This window comes from Lissotriton helveticus, chromosome 11, assembly GCF_964261635.1.
Source record: "Lissotriton helveticus chromosome 11, aLisHel1.1, whole genome shotgun sequence".
NCBI lineage: Eukaryota > Metazoa > Chordata > Amphibia > Caudata > Salamandridae > Lissotriton > Lissotriton helveticus.
The window spans coordinates 1,170,061,149-1,170,075,520 of record NC_136072.1 but is presented as its reverse complement, the minus strand read 5'-3'; the positions used below and the strand labels follow the sequence as shown (position 1 = coordinate 1,170,075,520).

General features: G+C 47.8%; 1 protein-coding gene across 1 annotated transcript in view; it reads left to right on the top strand.

Annotated features, from left to right (window-relative positions):
- The window catches only part of LOC144791610 (matrix metalloproteinase-17-like), a 218,229-nt gene that overhangs the window by 152,954 nt on the left and 50,903 nt on the right, over nt 1-14,372 (top strand). Inside the window, exon 3 of the mRNA XM_078666338.1 lies at nt 154-283. Coding sequence (XP_078522464.1) covers nt 154-283 — 130 coding nt within the window. The remainder of the gene's footprint in view (nt 1-153; nt 284-14,372) is intronic.

Here is a 14,372-nt window from a genome sequence, read left to right as displayed (position 1 = left end):
TGAAAATGGGATTCTGTGACGTTGTATGGATATTAATGAATTATTAACCAGACAAGGGTCAGAAATAGGAGTATCGATTTAGGTACCTAGATAAACACACTACACTGTGACCTCCTGGCTGACGTCATGACGTGCTCTTTTCTTACCACACAGATGAGCAGACTGTGGGGTTGATGAAGACGCCGCGCTGCTCCCTGCCTGACCTGGCAGAGTCCGACGGCGCCAGGAGGAGGCGCTCCACCACCCCCGGCACCAAGTGGAGCAAGAGGAACCTGTCCTGGAGGTAGGTCCTGTGGCGGGGGAGGGGCTCGGTGGTCCTCACAGGCCAGTCCGAGCCTCGCGGCTATCATGTGACTTCAAGATTTCCCACCTGGCCATAACATTGTGGGGCATATTAGCAAGACGGCGATAATGGGCTTGCTAATATGCGTTCTAGAATTCCAATAGAAGCCCAGATTAGATGTGCAGGACATTATCGCCGTTTTTGCGGCAGTTTCCTGCCGCTAAAACAGTGATAATTTTAACGAGGTTCTTGCTAATATGCCCCTTTCTTTGTAAAGCTCACGTTCACCACTACGGGTATCATGGCACTGAATAACAGATGTTTGTTGTTACCCAACTCAATGGTACTCGTTTTATCGACCTCAGAAGGATGAACGTTTGAGTGGCCCCCCTGGTATTTGAACCCGATCATGAGGTCACACACAGGTCCCTACAGTGGGCGCATTAGTCCACTAAAACACCAGACACGGCGTTGTCTGTCTCTAAAGAGCCAGGCATGACGTCGCAGATGGGTCCGTCTGGTGCTCTGGCACGGTCTGCTATGTGATGGGGCTTCACAGTTGCACTGGACTACACTCCCCAGGTTCCCTTGCTCTTCTTCCCAGCATGCTCTCGCGCTCACTCTTCTTGTCATATTTAGACTCTTCATCTGCCCCCAGGGTTGTACCAGTCTCTCCATGCCACATTCTCATTGTATTTTATGTTTATTATTCAGTTTTGCAAGAGTCGCCTGCAATAGTCTCACAGCGCTGGCTGTATCACTGTCGAGCCCCGGCCCTACCGTACCTAAGATATAAACTAATGCTATGTGTCCAGCCGAGCCGGACACGTGACTGCCTCTGCCCTTCTTTAGACGACCCAATGGTGGTATAAAACAGAATACAAATAATCAATATAACATAAGAGCCATGTGACCTTGTGACTGACTCCAACCCATCCCTGTCGAGCCTAACATGACAGACTCTTTCCGAGCACTGCAAGGCCTATAGCCAGTGCTTAATTTGAGCCAGTGTTTTTCAGTTCTGGACAGTTTGTAAGTGGAATGGCATATAATTATTTACGTAGTTGTTCCTGGGTTTTTCTACATCATAAACCGGTTCTGGAAGATGGACCGTTATCAGGGGTCCAGAGAACATGGGCCAAATGTTTAAATAAACAAACATAATGTGTAGGATAATGACGATGGATTATAAACAATAAGATCCTCTTGGATAGACAATGGGCCCGATTCACAAAAATGAACTGAGACGAAAATCTAACTTTACGTCTTTCGGTATTCACAAAGGGCAGTTACGAGTAGTATAGTTAGACTTTTGTCTCAGTTAAGCTTAAGTTTTGGTCTTAAGTTTAACTTTTTGGTCTCAGATAAACTTAAGTTTAACCCCTCCCATGCTGATGACGAGCTCAGCTCGTCATGAGCCACGGTTCTCGTGTGCTCATGATGAGCTGAGCTCGTCACGGCCGTTAGAACGCTCGCACGCGGGGATAATTCCCCTGCTGTGCTGAGCGTTCTATTGAAACGGGCGTGGCCGTGGCAAGCTCAGCTCGTCATGAGCACACGAGAACTGTGGCTCATGACGAGCTGAGCTCGTCATGAGCACCGGGGCACTGTGCACGCCCCCCCCATTCCCCCAGCACAGCGGGGGAATCGGGCCAGCAGCGAAGAGGTTAACTGAGACAAAAGTCTAACTTTACTACTCGTAAATGCCCTTTGTGAATACCGAAAGACGTAAAGTTAGATTTTCGTCTCAGTTCACCTTTGTGAATTGGACCCATATACTTTTAATCTTAGGTAAACATAAGACCAAAACTTAAGTTTAACTGAGACAAACGTCTAACTTTACTACTCATAAATGCCCTTTGTGAATACCAAAAGTCGTAAAGTTAGACTTTTGTCTCAGTTTACTTTCTTGAATCGGGCCCTTCATCTTCTGAACACCTTCTGGTGCAGCAGTTGGATTTGCCAATATTTCTTCTAAAACTTGTGATTATTGGTTTCTGAATTTGATGTTTTCCTCGTTCCACATCTCTAGTCAGTCAGTTTGGCCTCTGGACAACATTTCTTTACAGCATCCTGACTGTAATATCTAAGAACAGGGACCTTCTCATTTTCACATTCATCCATTTGATGTGACCACCATATACTAGGGCTGGTGGAAAGTGCTGTTGGCGAGCGGAAGCTCGAACACCGGAACGCGTGTTAGGGCACCGTAGGGTTGGCGTCTCCCTACTTATTGTCAGGGCACCATGTTTCCAGCCTTGGGCTTCCATCTGACAGCCACCTGGCTTCTGGTTTGCTTCATTTGGATGTATGACGTTACAACGCATACTTTTACAACGCTTACCTTTACAACACATTTTTTACAACGCAACATCCATTACAACGCATTCCATTACAACGCATGCCATTACAACGAATTTTTAAAAACTACCTTTACAACGCATTCCATTACAACGCATATTACCTTTACAACATATACCATTACAACGCATAACATTACATTGCATGTATGGTAAGTATTGGATTGGGTAGGGGTAAAAATTACTATTCTAACTCCTGAGGGGTGCAACAGTAGGGTAAGTGTTGGATAGTGTAAGGATACTATGCGTTGTAATGTTATGCGTTGTAATGGTATGCGTTGTAATGACATGCATTGTAGTGGTATGCGTTGTAGTGTCATGCGTTGTAATGGTTGCGTTGTAATGGCATGCGATGTAATGGATGTTGCGTTGTAAAAGTTTCGTTGTATTGGTAGTGCGTTGTAAAAGTTGGCTGTAAAGGTTGTTTCCCCTTCATTTGACTCTGCTGAACTTTCACACCTGTTACCAAGGATGTGTAAGAGAAAATCTGAGGCTAGAAGTATGGTGTCCTGTGGCACGAGCAACCGAACGCAGTGCCACCCTGTCGTAGTGTGTGTGGCACCTGATTGCTGGCATGGGTGGGGTGGGGCTGGTGGTGGCGTAGTGACCCAGCCTCCCTGCAGTTCCAGAGTTCTGTCTTCTACAAAGGCTGTACTGTAGGCAGCCAAAGTCGTCCTAACCCAGACCACGTCTCCCAGACCTAATAATAGTGCCCATTTAACTCACCGAAATGTCAGCACATCAAAGCAGTATAAATGATGCCAAACCATCCTAAAAGGCCAGGATTACAGAGAGAAAATAGAGATAATGAGAGGAAAGCATTCTGCCCTCAGAAAATTGCACACCACCACCAACAGCTTGGTTTTATATGTTACTTAGTGCCACTGTTCTGCTGTGCTTAAGTGCAGTAATTAACAGGTGTTATTATCACCCAATGAAATGGTATTAAATGTAAGAGACAGCTTTCTAGGAACCAGAAATTGTGACCTACAACAGCAAGCACTTGACCATTTGTACACTATGTCCAGCTGCTACCACACTCTGGCAGCCAATAGGAGTCTGCACATTAGTAGTAAACTCCCTGTGCCACACTGGGCACGAAAAGCAGCCCTAGAAATAGTTTCATAACAGCCTGAATGCTCCATTCAAGCCAGCAATCCTGTACACTCCACAGTGCACCATCAAAAACAGCAAGGTCGGCCACGCAACACATCACATTTGGAGCACGCAACCATAACCGCGCAATAATGCACCCCGCGAGACAGCAGGCCTGGCCTCTCCAGAGTGACCCACCCTAAAGAGGAAGCCTGGCCGCTCCTAATGCACTGTGTGAGAGAGTGAGTCACCATCCAAGGCGTTGAACCAGACCATTACCCAGTGCGGCATTCAAGACAGTCGGGCACATGCATCATTGTCTATTGCATTCGCAAACGGTGCGAATCGCAATTTTTGCCGGTTTGCGAATGCAGTTGACAGAATTGGGATGCATCATGTTTTTCGCAATTTTAGGAATCGCAATCATGTTGCGATTTCTAAAATTGCGATTGCATTTAAGAAATCGCAATTTCAGATTTCTTAAATGCAATGCATGAACATTTTAAATTTGCGAATTCGCAAATAGGGAGAGGTAAATTACCATGAAGTTGACCTTCATGGTAATTTGCGAAAATTTTCAAAAATGCAAAAAAGTGCATTTTTGAAAGTTTCAATTTACACACATGCACTTAAAGTTATATTTCAGGGGTGCAGGGGGGGTCCTTTGGACCCCCCTGCACCTTTGAAATTGTATTCTCAATTTGCGATTCGCAAAATGCAAATCGCAAATTGAGAATGACTTCCCATTCATTCCTATGGGCCTCTAGGCCCATAGGAATCAATGGGAAAGGATTCCTTAATTGCGAATCGCAATTTGTGAATCGCGATTAAGGAAACTTAAGGAATCGCAAAAATAATTGTGATTTCTTGATGCATAGCCGTTTGCAATTTCATAATTGCGATTCCTTAATTTTAGCAATTAAGAAATCGCAAACGGCAACAATAAGGCATGTGGCCGAGTGAGTCTGACCACTCCACAATGCACCACCCGAACAAGTGAGCCAGTCCACTCCACATATCACCATCCAAAATATTAGGCCTGTCCACTCCTCAATGCTCCACCCACGACAGGAAACGTGACCACTACAAAATGCACCGTCTGAATGGATGAGCCTGTCCACTCCACAATGCACCATCCAAGACAATAAGCCAGTACACTCCCCAATGCACCATCCAAGACAGTGAACCTGACCACTCCACAATGCATCATCCAAGAAAGCGAGAGTGACCACTCCCCAATGCACCATCCAAACGAGTGAGCCTGTCCACTCCACAATTCACCATCCAAGACAGTAGGCCTGTCCACTCCTCAATGCTCCATCCAAGACAGCAAAAGTGACCACTCCCCAATGCACCATCCGAATGATTGGGCCCAGTCACTGCCCAAAGCACCATCCAAGACAGTGAGCCTGACCACTCCACAATGCACCATCCAAGAAAGCAAGATTGACCACTTCACAATGTAGCCTCCTAATAATCCTGGCCACTTCACAATGATCCACCCTAAAAGGGCCGAGAGGGTGAGCCTGACCATTCCAAAATGCAGCGTCCGAACGAGTGAACCCAGCCACTACCCAAAGCACCATCCAAGACAGGTAGCCAATCCGCTCCCCAATGCGCTGTCCAAGAGAGCCCGACCATCCATCCACTGTCCAAATAAACCAGCCTGGCTACTTGAGAATGCACTGTGCCAGCAGGCCAGGCGACTCTACAATGCACTGTCTGAGAGAGTTAACCTCACCACTCCACAATGCACCATCTGAGTGATCTCAGACCGTGAGCTCCACCAACACCCAAATGCACCATCCGAGTGACTGCAATACGCGAGACTGACCCTTTTCAGGCCTCACAGTCAATTTTACATTTCAGTTATTGCACTGTACTGGCTAAAAAGAGGTCATACATGCTGTTATGAAAGGAAAAAGACCAATTGATGGACAGAATGTAGAACAATGTCATTCATTCACCCCAGTACAGACATCTGGGCTCCATTGTTTTTTTGCTCACCACGTCATTCCAGTTTGGACCCAGCCATATGCAAATCAGTGTTGACCCTGCTGCGCCCAATGGGAACAGTCCAGCCGAACTGCCAGGTCAGGTCCTCCCTGGACGGTAAACAAGCATCCTAGGACCGGTTTCGGGCTTTCAGCCCTCATCAGCCCGTACAAATGTCACAGTGGAGCAAGAACGAGAGGTGCATGTGTTGAATACAAAAGTGAGCAAAGGAAGTGAGGGAATGAGAGAGGGCAGTGGGAGAGAATAAAGTATAAGCTGTGAGAATAACCGAGAAACTGGGGTGTAACAGGATTACAGAGATATGATTACAGGGTACACTGAAATCACAAGGAGATGAGTGTCTGAAAAGTTTCAGCGCTCCGTCCATCATCTCTTTGTGTTTGCTTTGTTCGCCCTAAATTGGCAGGGTATGCCCAGACGTGGGCCCCTTGCTCACTTTGCCACTGGATTCAAGATAGCCTGGCTGATGAAGGGTGTTACCCAGAAGCCGGTCCTAGGATGCTTGTTTCCGGTCCAGGGAAGACATGGCTTGGCAGCTCGGGCTGGACTGTTCCCATGAGGCACAGGGTCAAGACTGATTTGCATATAGCTGGGTCTGAACTAAGGTGGCGGAGTGAGCTAAAGAACGATGATGGATTCAACCCAGATCTGTGAATGGGGGTGAGTGTCTGAAAAGTTTCAGCGCTCCGTCCATCCGAATCACTAGTATATGCTGTAGAGTAGACCATTGTACTCTCTACCATTCCTGTGTGACGCTTAGAGTTTGTCCATTTGTATCGCTTCCTTGTGTGACTGGACAACTTGTACATTTGCATTTTTTTCCTGCTTGTATCTTTTATGTAACGCACGTAATCTAAATCCATATGTATTGAAACTGGTTCTTATGTAAAGCGCTCTGACACCTTCGGGTAAAGTTCGCGCTATATAAAATCGCATTACATAAAAAATAAAAAATCATCTCCTTGTGTTAACAGGGTACACTGGGCATGAGGGGAAAACGGGACAGGGTGAGGCGGAAAAGCAAAGACAGAGAGAAGTACGACCGAAAGAGGTTGGAGTGAGAATAGAGGAAGAAGGAAGGGAGGTGTAAAACGCCAGTCAAGCAGCAGAGAGTTGTACATCACACGTTTCAGGCACGTTCTTTATTACAAAGGTCACGCCCCTTGGAGAGAATCCTGTCTCCTTGTTTTTTAAACCCACTTAAAGCCCTGCACGTATTCTTTCCAATTTGTGAAAAGCATGTGATGTGCGGGTTGGGCTCTCTGGGTGAGGCTTTGCTTCCAGGCGCTGGCGCCTTTCCATGAGAACCCCTCTCTGCGCTGCATTCACCACTGTCTAAGGCCGCAGCACTAGAAGAGCCGCTCGCGGCGCACGACTGCCATCTGCCGGCGGGTGGGTATTCTGCAGCAATGTCCAGGGCGCGGTCGTGCACGGTTGATTCTTGACGGCTGCGGACAAACACACAGTGATAGGATGAATACATGGAAACTATACATGTCTATACATCAAACAGTCTTATTAATAGAGCAACGCTAGGAGGGGAGTTATGCTTGATGTAGGTATTTTTATTACTCTCCAACTAGAGGCCTGCTGGAAAATCTGTGATTTCCCCAGAAACCGAAAAGTGTTCCATTAACACCGAAATTAACTCGCACTGATAAGATAGATAAGAATATCTTTATTCGATTGTTTGCATATAACAATCATAAAAGTGCATTTCATAAACATTAATCCGTTCAATAAAGATAAAAATAGGAAGAGTGATATTGCAGCAAACAATCACAAGCATAAAAGCAGTAATATGGTTAAAAAAGATAAAAATACAGTAGGAATGAAAGTACATTCAGCAGCAAAATTAGTTACCCTTCCATGCTTTTTCTATGTTTAACTGCCAGTTTTAAAAAACTACATACAAACATAGTACATTCACTGTTTAGCATTTGGAGGTGGCAAAGTGCAGGTCTGAATTGTACAAAGTTCAACTGTTTAAGTAAAGGTTTTAAAAACAGATTACGGGGGAGTGTATAAAACTGACAAAAAAATAAAAAGTGTGCCAGATCTTGCGGAGACTTATTGTCGCAGCCGCAAGCTGGCAACACTTGTCCTCTATGTGCTCCACTTGGTACAGCTAATAAAAGATGGAACATGTTAAATCGGAACCTTGTTAGTAAAAAACGGTCATAACCGGACAGAGGCCAAGCCAGGTATGATTCCATGTGTAAACAGGTTTTGGTTAGAACATACTGTCTCACACTACTTTTCTTGTACTCATTTCCCTCCCGCGCCATGCACCTGGACAACATAAAAGTGTTCCTAACAAAGGTTACATCAGTTTTAGTTATTGTCTCAGGGGATAGAAATAGGTCTGGTCGGCCTAGTTCAAAAAGCCATCTTCTTATATATTTTAACCATGGGATCTTGAATCTACCGTCCCACTCTAGTGCCTCTTGAAGGATATTTCTAGTAAGAGGTATGGCTGAGTTTAGCCAGCTATTTAGCCAGCATAGCAAAGGATTCACAGCCAGCTTATCACTTAGATATGGGGTACCAAGTTCCTCATGTACTGGAAAGTTGGCTGTGCCCCTAGGTAGCCGTAACACCTGTTTTAGGAAGTTATTCTCAGTAACTTCAAGGGCACCTAGTGATTCTGATCCCCATATTTCAATACCATAACGTGCGATTGCACTGCTTTTGGCTTGATATAACTTCAAGACAGCAGCCACCGGACTGTTGCCCATTTTTTTTTGAGAAGTCCAGTATTGCTGCATTGGCCCGCACTACCTCACCCTTTTTCTTTTGTATTGCTGGTGCCCAGGTTAATTTATGATCAAAAAGGACACCAAGGTACGAAAAGGTCTTGGTGGTCGGTATTTTGTCCCCGTTTACAAAGTGAGGGTGTATTTTTTTTAGGAGTTACACCTGTCATCATTGTAAAAGATTTCGAGTTATTGATACTCAGGCCACGGGAGTTCATAAAATTATTAAAAGAGTCTAACAAGATTTGAAGACCGAGCGCCGTTCTGGATATTAAAACGGCATCGTCCGCATATAATAGGACAGGTATGCCCTTCTTACCAATATAAGGAAAGTCTGTACCGGTTTTTAGTAAGTGCTCCTCCAACTCATTAATGTAAAGATTAAAAAGAAAGGGGGCGAGGATGCACCCTTGTCTGACCCCTCGATTTATACTAAAATCCCTTGTTACCTTCATGTCATGGGTGTAGCGGACATTTGCTCTTGTGTTCGAGTGGAGGTCAACAAGAAAGTTGACCAAGTTTTGTTCCACCCCCATTTTTAGCAGGACCTCCCAAAGCCTGCCTCTGTCTACACAGTCAAAGGCGGACGATAAATCCATAAAGGCCATATGGATCGTCCCTTTTCTTGCTAGGGTGTATTTACTGTTTATTAAATATAGATTCAGACATTGGGTTATCGTGGAGTGGCCTGGTCTGAACCCGTATTGTATTGATGACAATATGTTATTTTCATTGGCCCAAGCTGTTAATCTATTTAGAATGATGCCCCCCACCACCTTTGCAACTGAATTAATCAGGGATATAGGTCTGTAGCATGTAACACTGCCACGATCGCCCTTCTTGAAAACAGGGACAATAGTCGAGGACCCCCAAGCTTTTGGGCAACCAGCCAGGATTCCGGCATTTACAACAGCAGTGATAACTGGAGCCCATAAAAGGGTATTTGATTTAAATAGATCGGGTGGTATACCATCCGGGCCAGGTGCTTTATTACAGGTTAGTCCTTGGATCCCCTTTACTACCTCCCCCACTGTGAAGCACAACACATTTTCATCGAAGGATTTAAAGACAGAGTCTGCTTGTGGTTTGTCACTTTTAAAAATTGTACTATAGTGTGATATCCACTCTTCCTCGGGTATGTTAGTCCCAGCCATAGGGTTAATGGGACATCAAACATAGGTTTATTTACGATACTCCAAAACTTGGAGCTATTGCCCAAAATTGCAGGGTCGCATAGAGTTTCCCAAACACCAGCTTTTACTTCTTTTTTCCGGGCTGCCAGGACTGTCTTGTAGTTAAATCTCAGAGACTTAATAAGGACAGGGTCTCTTGGGGTAGCCTTGAGTGCTTTTTTTAGATCTCGTCCGGCCTTTGAGCAAGCTTGATCAAAACCACCCTGGTTGGTGTTCATGGTGACCCTTTATTGGTACAGATAGCAATTGGCCAATTTTATCAACAACAGCAGCAAAGGCAATCAGAGTCGCTTCAGGCAAGGTGGATGGAGAGACACAAAGGTCTAGGTCGTTACCACAACTAGTGTTGATTGAGCTGTACAGAGTGTCACTGTTAACCTTTGACCACTACAGACGACGGTTTCCATTGATAGGTTTTAAAACGCCACTCGCACTGACAAAACCAAATAGGTCGTGGTTTTTTCCTTTGCTGATCTATTGGCTTTACCAATACTTTTTGTCGATACAGCTTCGCTAAAAAAGAATAAAGGCAGTGGTATGCGTTAGAATGTGGGCGCAATTAGCTTTTTAATTTTTTTTTAGCAATCTCCACTTGGACCAGAAAATAATGAATGAATGAATGAATTACACATTTGTTACGCGCACAGCTACCCGTAGGCATCCCGGCGCCCTTTGCCCATTCATTCACAAAGTTAGGCAGACAGGTGAGTTTTAACTAGCCTCCTGAATTTTTGATGATTGGGTTCCAATCTAATGGAGTCAGGAAGACTATTCCATAGTTTGGTTGCCTGTAGCGAAAAGCGTCTCCCGCCTGTACGTGTTCTTTTTGTTTTAGGGACCACTAACAGATTCTTCTTATTAGATCTGAGGGTCCGTTGAGGGCAATAGGGGGAGAACATGGCTTGAATTAGTACGGGGCCAGTCTTGTAGAAAGCTTTATGTACCGTAGTCAAGGACTTAAACTCCACTCTCCTTTGCACTGGAAGCCAGTGTAACTGGCGCAAACCAGATCTGGCGGAGGTCCGTCGTGGGATGTCCAGTAACAGACGTGCGGCACAGTTTTGGACCGTCTGGAGGATTTTAATAGCGCCTTGTGGAGCTCCCAGATAGAGTGCATTGGAGTAGTCAAGGCACGATAATATCAGGGATTGTACCAATATTCTCCTGGAACTGAACGGGAGGAGTTTAATGGTTTTCCTCAGTTGTCTCAGTAAGGCATAACAGATCGCTGCTACCTTGCGCACCTGTACTCCAAGATTAAGGGCAGGGTCGAGCCAGACCCCCAAGCTCTTGATTTGGCTTTTTGGTGGAGGGGGCTGTAAATGTAAATGTACAGGAATTTATATAGCGCAAATCACCGAGCGGTTTCTAAGCGCTTGCTTAGGGAACCCGTCCAGGTATTCCCCTGAGAGATAACCCCGGCAGGGTATCCGCAAGGTGAAAGCCAGGCATCCCGCCGCGAGGGGCCGTTGTGGAGATTAAGCAAGCTATTACCCAGAGTCGCAGAGTGTGAACCCGTGAATCGAGTAGGCACCGGAGCGAGAATTGTCGAGTCCGTGGACATTTTAGGACTCAAGACCCCCCCGAGCCGGGAATTGAACCCTGGTCCCGGGCTGACCTCTGCTTCCAGGTCTGCCTCCTCTAACCAGTGAGCCACACTTCTCCTCTAACCAGTGAGCCAGACTTGTCCAAGGCAAGGTGGCCACCAGTTGTCAATGGTGGACGGAGGCTTCTGTCCCAGTAACATTACCTCTGTTTTCGCGCCGTTCAATTTAAGAAAGGATGTCTCCATCCATGCGTGGATATCCGTTAGACAAGAGGAGAGATTTTTATAGGGGGCATTCTGAGACGATAGTGAGATGATCAATTGCGTATCATCTGCAAACGTCACCAGCTGTACTCCCCAGGGCAGAATCACCTCAGCCAAAGGCCTCATATAGATATTAAATAGTGTAGGGCTGAGGGAGGAGCCCTGGGGAACACCACACTGGAGACGCATTTGGGGTGAAGAAGCGTTATCCTCAAAGACCGTGATACAAAATAAATAATAAATAAAATAAAAAATTAAATTTTAAATAAATAAAACTAGCAATGTCAAAGCCTATAGGTCTCACCTATTCGAACTATTGTCTTGACAAGGCTATTTGAAGGGCGGGTTGCGGAAAGCACATGAGAGAGAAAGGAACTTGGTGGGGTTGTTTTCCTTGGATGGGGAGGCCACAAGGTGGAGAGAGCGACACAGACTGCAGGGGTTGGTGGCTTGTAGGGCAGAAGCACACAAGGGAGAGAACGACACAGACTGCAGGCGTTGATGGCTTGAAGGGGGGAAGCACACAAGGGAGAGAGCGACACAGACCGCAGGGGTTGGTGGCTTGTAGGGCAGAAGCACACAAGGGAGAGAACGACACAGACTGCAGGCGTTGATGGCTTGAAGGGGGGAAGCACACAAGGGAGAGAGCGACACAGACCGCAGGGGTTGGTGACTTCAAGGGGGGAAGCACACAAGGGAGAGAGCTACACAGACCGCAGGGTTGGTGACTTCAAGGGGGGAAGCACACAAGAGAGAGAGCGACACAGACCTTAGGGATGGTGTCTTGTAGGGGGAAGCACACAAGGGAGAGAGTGACACAGACCGCAAGCGTCGTTGGTGTCTTGTAGTGGAAGCACACAAGGGAGAGAGCGACACAGACTGCAGGTGTTGGTGCCTTGTAGGTGGAAGCACACAAAGGAGAGAGCGACACAGATTGCAGGGATTGGTGGCTTGAAGGAGAGAAGCACACATGAGAGAGAGCGACACAGACAGCAGGGTTTGGTGGCTTGTAGGATGGGAAACACACAAGGGAGAGAGCAACACAGATCGCAGGGGTTGGTGGCTTGAAGGGGGGGAGCACACAAGGGAGAGAGCAACACAGACCACAGGGGTTGGTGGCTTTAAGGGGGAAGCACACAAGGGAGAGAGCAACACAGACCGCAGGGGTTGGAGGCATGTAGAGGGAAGCACACAAGGGAGAGAGCGACATAGACCGCAGGGGTTGGTGGCTTGAAGGGGGGGAGCACACAAGGGAGAGAGCAACACAGACCACAGGGGTTGGTGGCTTTAAGGGGGAAGCGCACAAGGTAGAGAGCAACACAGACGGCAGGGGTTGGTGACTTGTAGGGGGAAGCACACAAGGGAGAGAGCGACACAGACCGCAGGGGTTGGCGCCTTGTAGGGGGAAGCACACAAGGGGAGAGAGCGACACAGACTGCAGGGGTTGGTGATTCGTAGATAGAAGCACACAAGGGAGAGAGCAACACAGACCGCAGGGGTTGGTGCCTTGTAGGGGGGAAGCACACAAGGGAGAGAGCGACACAGACCGCAGGGGTTGGCGACTTGTAGGGGGGAAGCACACAAGGGAGGGAGCGACACAGACCGCAGGGGTTGGTGTCTTGTAGGGGGGAAGCACACAAGGGAGAGAGCGACACAGACCACAGGGGTTGGTGACTTGTAGGGGGGAAGCACACAAGGGAGAGAGCGACACAGACCGCAGGGGTTGGTGACTTGTAGGGGGAAGCACACAAGGGGAGAGAGCGACACAGACCGCAGGGGTTGGTGTCTTGTAGGGGGAATCACACAAGGGAGAGAGCGACACAGACCGCAGGGGTTGGTGGCTTGTAGGGGGAAGCACACAAGGAAGAGCGACACCCACCGCAGGAGGGGGGCTTGTAGGGGGGAAGCACACAAGGGAGAGAGCGACACAGACCACAGGGGTTGGTGTCTTGTAGGGGGAAGCACACAAGGAAGAGCGACACAGACCACAGGGGTTGGTGACTTGAAGGGGGGAAGCACACAAAGGAGAGAGCAACACAGACCGCAGGGGTTGGTGACTTGTAGGGGGAAGCACACAAGGGGAGAGAGCGACACAGACTGCAGGCGTTGATGGCTTGAAGGGGGAAGCACACAAGGGAGAGAGCGACATAGACTGCAGGCGTTGGTGTCTTGTAGGGGGAAGCACACAAGGGAGAGAGCGACACAGACCGCAGGGGTTGGTGGCTTGTAGGAGAGAAGCACACAAGGGAGAGAGCGACACGGACTGCAGGCGTTGGTGTCTTGTAGGGGGAAGCACACAAGGGAGAGAGCGACACAGACCGCAGGGGTTGGTGTCTTGTAGGGGGAAGCACACAAGGGAGAGAGCGACACAGACTGCAGGCGTTGGTGTCTTGTAGGGGGAAGCACACAAGGGAGAGAGAGACACAGACCACAGGGATTGGTGTCTTGTAGGGGGGAAGCACACAAGGGAGAGAGCGACACAGACCGAGGGGTTGGTGACTTGTAGGGGGAAGCACACAAGGGAGAGAGCGACACAGACCGCAGGGGTTGGTGACTTGTAGGGGGAAGCACACAAGGGAGAGAGCGACACAGACCGCAGGGGTTGGCGCCTTGTAGGGGGAAGCACACAAGGGGAGAGAGCGACACAGACTGCAGGGGTTGGTGATTCGTAGGTGGAAGCACACAAGGGAGAGAGCGACACAGACCGCAGGGGTTGGTGCCTTGTAGGGGGGAAGCACACAAGGGAGAGAGCGACACAGACCGCAGGGGTTGGCGACTTGTAGGGGGGAAAGCACACAAGGGAGGGAGCGACACAGACTGCAGGGGTTGGTGTCTCGTAGGGGGAAAGCACACAAGGGA